General features: G+C 41.8%; 1 protein-coding gene across 2 annotated transcripts in view; it reads left to right on the top strand.

Annotated features, from left to right (window-relative positions):
• Positions 1-9,842, top strand: part of NCAPD3 (non-SMC condensin II complex subunit D3) — a 57,959-nt gene that overhangs the window by 981 nt on the left and 47,136 nt on the right. Inside the window, exons 1-4 of one of the 2 annotated variants that reach the window (XM_023516768.1) lie at positions 49-112; positions 464-602; positions 3,781-3,935; positions 7,463-7,625. In XM_023516768.1, coding sequence (XP_023372536.1) covers positions 539-602; positions 3,781-3,935; positions 7,463-7,625 — 382 coding nt within the window. In that variant the 5' untranslated portion in view covers positions 49-112; positions 464-538. Of the gene's footprint in view, positions 1-48; positions 113-463; positions 603-3,780; positions 3,936-7,462; positions 7,626-9,842 lie in introns of those variants that run through there. The other variant, XM_003795918.3, reaches the window with a different exon arrangement.

Raw genomic sequence — 9,842 nt, 5'->3', positions numbered from 1 at the left:
TGTCTTCTCGGAATCCCTTTGTTTGCTTTCTTGGTATCGTTGTAGCTCGACAAACGCTGGGCTACCTTCCAGATTCGGTTATGTACAACGTTCGAGTGCTGACGGGATGAAGGTAGCCCTTTGACACTCACGCGAAATGTCGCTGGACGGGGGCAAAGGTGACGGTTATTGCAGGAAGTGCCCTGTCCCAAATACTCTACATTTCCTCCCACTTGTGACAAACAAGGCTGGAAAGACGCTATTAGGCCTTCGCTTAGTTATTGGCTCTTACTTTAATAGAAGAGCTGAAAAATCACCCTGATGAATCTTGTTTCAGCCTCCAGTTTTCAGCCTGCCCCATTTTTTTTTTTTTTTTTTTTTTTGCGCGTGCGCTCACGACTCACCTGATTGGTTGGTAGAGTGAAAACGGTTTGGCTCTGTGATTGGGCTATGGGAAATTCTGCACGTTCTGATTGGTCCGCAGGAACGTCTCGGAGCGCGAGCGGGAGCGAGCTTTGAAAGTTGAGCTCCGCGGAGGCGAATCAATTCCCGGGAGAACATGGTGGCGCTGCGGGACCTTGGGAGCGGCCTGCAGCCTTGGTGCCCGTTGGATCTCAGCCCCGGTGAGGAGACGCAGCCGCGAGGCCCCGGGTGCAGACCTCGGATGCTTTGCATCTCCGACTGTACCTTAGCCCAGATCGGGCCGAGGTGCGAGTGGGGGTGGGGGAGGGGGCTCTCGGTAGGGTTTGGGGTCCCTGGAGCTGTGTCACACCAGGATAGTGGCCATCCGAGTTTACGACAGAGGCTCAACCCAGTCACGTAACCGTTAAAAAAATAAAAGCTGATGTTGGCCAGTCTCTTTTAGTACTTGTGCATCTGTTTTCTCCGCCTAACCCTGCTTATTCTGCAAATCTTCGTGGATGTATGTGGTTTTATTTATTCCGGTGATTTTAAAGTGCACTCTCCTTCTGCCAGACTTATTTCTTGAACTTCATGTTCATAAGTTCAGCTGGATGTCTCACACGCAGGCATCATCAAACGTCACATGAATGAAATTGGGATTCCCAAAGCCACCTACTGGCACCAATCGTGACATTCTCGTGTCCCCTTTGGGGCCCACCACCTCTAGTTATCCTGCTTCGGAGGTGTCTTAGTCCTTCCGCTCCATTCCGGACGCTGCTTGCTGTCCAAGCGCAAGCCTGCATTATAGCCAACCTGAGGCGTTGTGGGAGTGTATCTTAGCTGTTTTCTGATGTTAACTGTGTCAGCCCATCCTCCACACCTCTGCAGGACCACTTTTGAAAACAACTTTAAATTTGTCAAGTCTTTTAAACTTTTAATGTTTCCCCTACATTTCATAAACAGATAACCAGATCCTTGGCATTCCTTAAAAGAGCCTTCACTATGGGAAATACTCGAATAGGTTTCTTAGCTCTACCACATAGCAATCGTGTATTACTGGGCAAGTTGCTTAATTAGCTTCCTAAGCCTTAATTTCTTTATCTGTAAAATGGGCATTGTAAAACGGATGTCAGAAGGTTTTTGTGAAGACGAACTTCATACCTGGCACATAATAATTGCCAAATACATACTAATTCTCACCCTCCGCCCTGAAACCCTATGTTGTAGCTATTAGTATTTAGTTGATTTCTTAATACTTTATACTTTCTTTTCCTTTGTGCTTGGTTATGCTATGCTCTCTGGGGTACACCTTGTTGCATTTCTTTTCCTGGAAAACTATATTCAAGTCCAACTAAAGAATCAGTTAACCCACCTCTATCCCTCCTCCTCCTCTGGTAATATTTCCTATGAAGTTCTCTAGCGTTTTATGTTTTACATATCTATTTCCATTTTAACAACTCATTCCTTGTGAAAATAATAACTATCATTCAGTGAGTATCTTTTATATGGCTAGCACATTTTTAGGCTGTGTGTATACATTACTTTTCATTATCCTGTGTTCCCAGTGATGACGTGGAGACTAAGCATATTAAGAGAATCAAGTCAGAAGATCCACCTTGTTCTAATGAAAATTTTACGGTCTTCCTCTACCATAGGTTCTTTTTTGGTATCCTAAGTGAGATGGTAAGATCTTTGTGAACAAGAACCCTCTAGCATTTTCTCTAGCACATCTAGAGGCTTTCCTCTAAATTAGAGCAGAAATTATCTTCTGCTTGACAGCGTGAAAATAGGTAGTGAGGGGTTTATTTTGAATGGTATAAGACTATTGCAGAAAAATAATCAAACTCACTTTTTCCTATGCTCTCAACAATCAACACAGAAGACTTCTGTGAACTGTGAAAGTGGCAGTTATCAGGGCCAGTTACTACCTTCCAAATTAGATTAGATGCTACGGACAGTAGGGTGCTATTGTGGAAAAAGCCATAATAAAAAATGGGGTAACTTTTGCTGTAATCTATAATGAGCTTTAACTGGAAATATGGAGAGATTCAATTGTATTTTTCATATCTTCCTTAAGGCAGAGTATTGCATATCTTCAGAAGGATGTTATACAGAGCCACTTGAGGTACAGGGACTTCCTCCCCCAGGGCCAAGCTCAAGTGACGAAAGATGGTAGGCAGATTGTATTCTAAGGAAGATGGACTTAGTTAACTCTTTGCTGAGTGCCACATAATGTGCAGAGCCATGAACGAAAGGCTGAGGCTACCATCTGTCTCTGTTTTTATTTATTTATACCCTGGCCCAACTTCTCTAAATCAGTGGTGAACAAATATTTTTAGAATATTAATTTGAAGGAGCACCTGATTAATACTTTATCTGAGATATCCACATCTTTCCACCTAGTCTTAATGGTAGGTTTGGGGGAATAACACTGAAAACATTAAATGTAATTAAGTTTGTGAGATAAATGGGAGGGGTTTAAAGGTAAGACAGATTGCCAAGAAATCCAGTTATATGCTGCCTTAATATGACCTTATCACAACACACCTTCTTCCCATCAGTGTATTATGAAGTCACTGAGTATCTATGAGTATGAATCTGCCTTGCCTCCTCTAGTTTAAACTTCTTGGGGAAATCATATCTGTTTTTTTATCATGCTGTTGTCCAAGGGCACAATAAAGTATGTTATATAGTTTATGTGGGCTTATTAATTTGGTTGTGAGAATTTCACAAAGGAGCATCTGGGGGAATCTGATTAACCTCTGTTCTCTAGATTAGACATATGGGAAGGCCTGACCATTAAGTGTTTTGACGTGTCATTCCCCCAAACTATTATATCTTAAAAGCATTTTCTTTCTTTATGAGACGAGTCTCACTCTGTCACCCTGAGTAAAGTACCGTGGTGTCATAGCTCACAAGAACCTCAAACTCCTGGGTTTGAACAATCCTCTTACCTCAATCTCCTGATCCCAAGTAGCTGGGACTACAGGCATCCATCACCATGCCTAGCTAATTTTTTTTTTTATTTTTAGTAGAGATGGGGTCTCACTCTTGCTCAGGATGGTATTGAACTCCTGAGCTCAAGCAATCCACCTGCCTCAGCCTACCAGAGTGCCACAATTACAGGTCTGAGCCACTGTGCCCAGGCAGCATTTTCTTTCTTGATATTTTTGGAAGGTTGTTAACCTAATAGCCAGCTGTCATTTGTGATTTAAAAAAAAAAAGATCCTCCTCAACTTTTCTGCTTGCCTTTAATTACACTACACCTACGTATGACAAGTTAAATATGAGTTGTGACTTATAAACTTTTCTCCTCTTTAATGTACCTGGAGTCTAAAGGTGATTGGTAATTTACTTATTATAGAGCACTTACTAATTGCATTATTTATTTTCCCTTAGGATGGGTGGACACAGTGTGGGAACTGGATTTCACAGAGACGGAGCCTTTGGATGCCAGCATAGAGTCCGAGATCATAGAGACTGGACTGAGTGCATTCACAAAACTCTATGAAAGCCTTTACCCCTTTGCTATGGAAGAACACAGCTCTACAGAAGTAAGAAAATAAAAAGTTAAGCTAGCTAACTTGAGGTGTTAAAAGTGGAAGATAAAAATCATCATTATAACCTAAAGCTCAGGTTTTTTAGCATACAATTTATATAGAGTACAATATGAGTAACATAAAGAATATTCATTCATTCATTTATTGGAATATCCTAATAGCTTCCCAAAAGGTTCGAGGTATTAGTCTGATTTTTTTTCCCCAAGCCATGACCACTTTTTTGCAAGAGCAAATTAAAGGAAACATAAAAAGGCAAAAACAGACAAACTAAAAATGGAAAGAAGTCCAAGGAAAATGTAATTAACAATTCAAGCCTTAACTACAAGAGAGCCTGATATTCACAAACGGAGGCATGATTAGTTGAATTACAGAGTTATCCAAAGAGTTCCTTTGAATATTGAGTTCTACCTAGTGTGCTTATTAATATTTAAATCGTTCAGTATTTTTCAAAAAAACAGAAGGATTGGGAAACACAGCAAAAACTACTTAGATATCAACATCTCTGAAACGTGGAAAGTAAATAAAAATGTTACAAGTTTCATGTACGTGTTCAAAAATTAAGTCATGTAATTCAACACTCCTTCAACCTGATGCTGAGCACTGTGTTATGTACTTAGGTAGACAAAGCCAGCATTAAGATACAGGCCTCTCCCTAGGACCAGGGAGGGAGAGTGGACACCGAGCACTGGCAAAAGTGAGTCCATCAACCACACGCAGGGGTTGGGGAAGTGCAATGCCGCTGTGAGCCTAAGGGGGCCTCACTGAACCAGAGTGTAGAAAGTGCTCCAAGTGGGGTGTACGTATCTAATAGAGCCAAGGGGAAGGAAGCACATTAGAGTTAGGACGGTTCCAGAAAGAAAGTAGCAAGTGCTGAATCTTCATAGATGAATAAGGTATTGACTAACAGAAATTAGGATTGTAAGGCTTTGCTGGCAAAGGAGCGACATGATGGGAGCATATGTGGAATGTGGAGGGAGCTGTGAGTGTGTGGTGAGAATACTGTGTTTCCTGAAAATAAGACCTACCCAAAAAATAAGCCCTATTAGGATTTTTATGCATTTGTTAAATATAAGCCCTACCCAATAATAAGACCTAGTGATGGGCGTGGCTATGCAGCGTATCTGCATTTCCGCACAGAGAGGTAAGGAAGACTGGAATACCTTTTATCTCCCACAGCTCCTTTCTCTGAGCTGTTCACACTTGCGCAGGTGTACATGTGCTAACCTTGGTCACAGTTCCCACATCACTAGCGCCAGCCCCGCCAACAAGGTCGGCTCCCCCCATCAGGTTCCAGAAGAAGATGACTTAACTGTATTTGAATAAACGTAGATTGTTGTATTATACTTAATAAAAATAAGACAGCCCCTGAAAATAAGCCCTACTGTGTCTTCTTGAGAAAAAATAAACATAAGACGGTGTCTTATTTTCGGGGAAACACGGTAGCACGCAGACTTCTTGAAATGCGAGGCAGGACCTAGGATGGATATGTTGACTGAGGATAGGTCTGAGAGCTTTGAGTGAGGATGGACTGTGAAGTCGAAACTTTTTAAATAAGGTTTGTTTATGAGGTTCTGTTCTAAGCATCATGCATATGTTAACTCATCTAATCTCACAATCAGCCCTGTGTGGAAGAGGTTACAGTGAACAGTAGACTAAGTCATGTGAATAGACCTGTTTTAGGACAAATGTTCTTGACCGTAGATGGACTGAAGTGAGAAAAATAGATACAAGGGAGATCCCTTGGGAGACTTTTATGGTGATGTGGGTGTTGTAAGTGTCAGCGGCATGATCTGGAGTTGTAGTTGTGGGAATTGGAAACGAAGTTCCTAGTTCTTAGGAACATTTTTTGAGGTAGTATTAGTAGGGGGTTGTGAACTAGACTCCCTGGTGAGATAGCTCTGACATGCTGCAAAGTGCTAAATTGACTGAGTGTAAGGATGGAGCAAAAGACAGAAACTTTCTGGAAGATGACATTGTGACCACGCTGGGGAATCAGGGAGAGGGAGCAAGGTTAAGTGGAAATTATGAGTTCCCGTGTAGACTTTTGAGCGTGAGATTCTGTTAGGAGATCTGACATTCAGGGAGGCCTAACACGTAGTTAGAAATAAGGACTGGAAGATGAGGAGAGAGAGGAGGGTGCTCTCAATCCAGGGGTGTGTAGGAATACAGTGACCTGGAGGTCGGGGAGAGAAGACACAACAGAAGCAGCCATTTGAAAGGGGCCTGAGGAGGAGCAGTCAGAAAGCAGAGGGACAGTGGGCACTGGTGCCGAGACCAGACTGTGGCTGTGGGGTCACATGGCCTAAGAGACCAAACAGGTCCGGGGTGACCTCCAAGGTGAGTGCCACGAAAGTGCAGGTGGCATCAGGAATGAGGATGTGATACGGTGAAGGTAGGAAGTGATTTCTTCTAGAAGTTTCCTAGCGAAGGAAAGGAAAAGATTTTCAGTGGTCTCCCTGTAAGGAGGCACGTGCTAAGCAGTGGGGATAATCGGAAGCTGGCTGACACTTCCCCTGCCTTTTCAAGGAAGCAGCAAGCACGAAGGCCAATTGCTTAAATGTATCGGGCCTTTGTTTTATTTAAGATACACAATACTCAGAGGTAAACCATATTTATTTCCTGCTATATTTGGTTTATTTCAATAACCCATTTCCTCTTCATCTGTTTAAAAGGAGAAAGCGTAGGACAATGATGAAATTAATAAAATTGTGGTTTTTATTCTAGGGTTTCTTTCCTTTCATCCCCAGGCTACTTTTGAAATATATTGAGGGAGAGGCTTCAAGTGTCTCCTGCTCCCATTGCTCACATCTGCAGAACATTTACATTTAAATAAATTGCTCTGATTTCCTTAGTAATTAATGATAAATGGATTTAGGTACATTTAACCTAGATGCAGAAGTAACTTTTCTGAGCAATCACTAATATATGGTATCCCAAAAGATTTAGTGTAGTTTTAAGATATAATAATTTCAAAAGTGTTTGTGGTTCAAATTTACCCAAAAAATTCTTTTAAAAAATTTATTTAGGGTGGTGCCTGTAGCTCAAAAGATTAGGGCACCAGCCCCATATACCAGAGGTGATGGATTCAAGCCCAGCCCTGGCCAGAGACTAAAAAAAAACTTATTTAGTTGGGTGCAGTGGCTCATGCCTGTAATCCTAGCACTCTAGGAGGCCAAGGCAGGTGGATTGCCTGAGTTTAGGGGTTCAAGACCAGCCTGAGCCAGAGCTAGACCCTATCTCTAAAAATAGCCGGGCATTATGGCAGCTACTGTCCCAGCTACTTGGGAGGTTGAGGCAAGAGAATCACTTGAGCCCAAGAGTTTGAGGTTGCTGTAAGCTATGACTCCATGGCATTCTACCGAGGGCGACAAAATGAGACTTTGTCTCAAATAAATAAATAAATATGATACACTTATCACTAAGAGCCAGGTGGTCTTTTTGTAAGGCAATAAATACTTACAAAATTCCAATAGTGGGGGATTTTTCTAATTATTGGCTTTTGTGCTTTGCCCTTCTCACAGAGCATCTGGACCTTCTTCACTGAGAACAGCATTTCCCATAGTACGCTGGTGGCATTATTCTATCACTTTGTTCAGATAGTTCATAAGAAAAGCGTCGGCGTGCAGTATCGCGAATACAGCCTGCATGCTGCTGGGCTTTACTTTCTGCTGCTGGAAGTACCAGGTATATATACTTGATGCGATGGGACAAAGTCATGCTTTGGTCACTTTCCCTTTCCATATCATTTCAATCCTTCTGCTTAGTTCTTATAAAATGGGGCAGTGATAATCCAGGTCACAGTGTCGTGCTAAGGATTGAGTGAGCAAGTCGGCGGAGTACATGGCACGTTTCGGGTGTTTGATAACTTTCTTTCCCTTTATTCTTTACATGTGTTTGTCTTTTGAAATTATACTGTGTATCACCTAATGCAAAGACTCCAAGAGAGATTATAAGAGCATCAGTCCCACTGTACCCACCCAGCATAACGTTCTGATACACGTTTTCTCCTCCTGACTGCTTGTCCAGACTGAGAAAAATTGCTATGGAGAGTAACTGTGTTATCTCTTTCCTATGTGGGTGCTGACAAATAAGTAAAATCATTCTAATCAGGAGAGCATGGAAGTAGCTAGTAATACTTGATGGAAGAAAGCACCAGATAGGAGTCTGTCTGTGAACCGTCCCCTGCCTCCCTGTTGTCAGAGCATTTAAGTGACTGTTCCTCCTGTTGGCACTGAAGAAGTCCATTCTCTCTACACCAAACTCAAGATAAGAGACAGTGAAACAGAGATTGAACTGGAGAACTCAAAATTCACATGGAAAAGAAAATCATAAGTTTTGTCAGTGTATTGCTTGTCCTTGTTCACCTAAATGCTTGTGTAATTAATGTTAAGGATGATTCGGGAACAGGTAAAAAGGTATTTAAAGGCTTGAACCCTTAATTATGCTATTAATGCTCCCATAATGACTTTTGAAATAAGTTGCTAAAGAACTTTGTTGCTGGCCAGGCATGGTGGCTCAAACCTGTGATCCCAGCACTCTGGGAGGCCAAGGCGAGTGGATTTCTTGAGTTTACAGGTTCAAGGCCAGCCTGAGCCAGAGCCAGATCCCATCTCTAAAAATAGCCAGGCACTGTGGCAGCTGCCTGTAGTCCCAGCTACTGAGGAAGCTGAGGCAAGAGAATCGCTTGCACCCAAGAGTTTGAGGTTGCTGTGAGCTATGACACCATGGTACTCTACCAAGAGTGACAACGTGAGACTCTGTCTCGAAGAAAAAAAAAAGAACTTTGTTGCTAAGCAGTGTCTTAGTTGTCACTGGACTCTCTCTCAGAAGGGCAGTGGTTATAGAGACCCAGTTTGGTTCTTCTCTTCCCTTGCCAGCCGCCATTCCTTCTGATTAAGGTTGAGGTTTGTGCCAGGGCAAAGAGGTAGCTGTTGGTGTGGGCCACTTGCTGCCTTCCAGCAAGCTGTGTTCTCGCCAGTTCCCTTCTGTTTTTAAATGTTTCTGGACTATGGTTGGAATGCTTTTGATACATAATATTCAGTCACAATATGTTCTCTTTTTTAAAGATTGGTTTGCCTACTCTAGGCCCCTTGCATTTCCATATGAATTTTAGGATCTACATGTACATTTCTGCAAAAAAAAAAAAAATGCAGCTGGAGTTTTGACAGCGATCGCATCAAATCTATAGATGAATTTGGAGAGTATCACCATCTTAATACAATGGGTGTTCCAGGCCATGCCTCAGGATGCCTTTTCATTTATTTTAGGTCCTCTTCAATTTCTTTCAATAATGTTTTATAATTTTCATTGCATGATTCTTAGACTTTCTTTTTAAGTTTTATTCATAAGCATTTTGTTCTTTTTGATGCTATTATAAATGAAATTGTCTTCTTAATTTTACTTTCAGGTTGTTTATTGCTACCATGTAGAAGTACGGTTGGGGTTTTTTGATTATTGATCTTATATCCTGCAACCTTGCTGAACGCATGTATTTAGGATTTTCTTTATATGAGGTCCTGTCATTTGTAAATAGTTTTACTTCTTCCTTTCCAGTTTGGATGCCTTTCATTTCTTTTTCTTGCCTAATTACCGTGGCTGGGACCTACAGTACAATGTTTAATAGAAGAGATCGGACATCACCTCATAAATAAAATTGCCTCATATAATTTTGCTTTAGCCTAAAAGACGTTTTTGTTTTAAATGTTTCTTGTAGAGCAGATCTGTCAGCCATCAACTTTCTTGGCACTTGATTGTATGAAATGTTTTTATTTCACCTTCAAGAATATTTTTCCCGGCTCGGCACCTATAGCTCAACCTGCTAAGGCGCCAGCCACGTACACCTAAGGTGGCGGGTTCGAATCCCCAGCCCGGACCCGCCAAACAACAATGACGGCTGCAACC

Source organism: Otolemur garnettii, unplaced genomic scaffold (genome assembly GCF_000181295.1).
Source record: "Otolemur garnettii isolate 467f Iridium unplaced genomic scaffold, OtoGar3 scaffold00097, whole genome shotgun sequence".
Classification (NCBI taxonomy): domain Eukaryota; kingdom Metazoa; phylum Chordata; class Mammalia; order Primates; family Galagidae; genus Otolemur; species Otolemur garnettii.
Note: the sequence above shows the minus strand (reverse complement) of the source record. Positions and strands in the feature narration are given on the sequence as shown.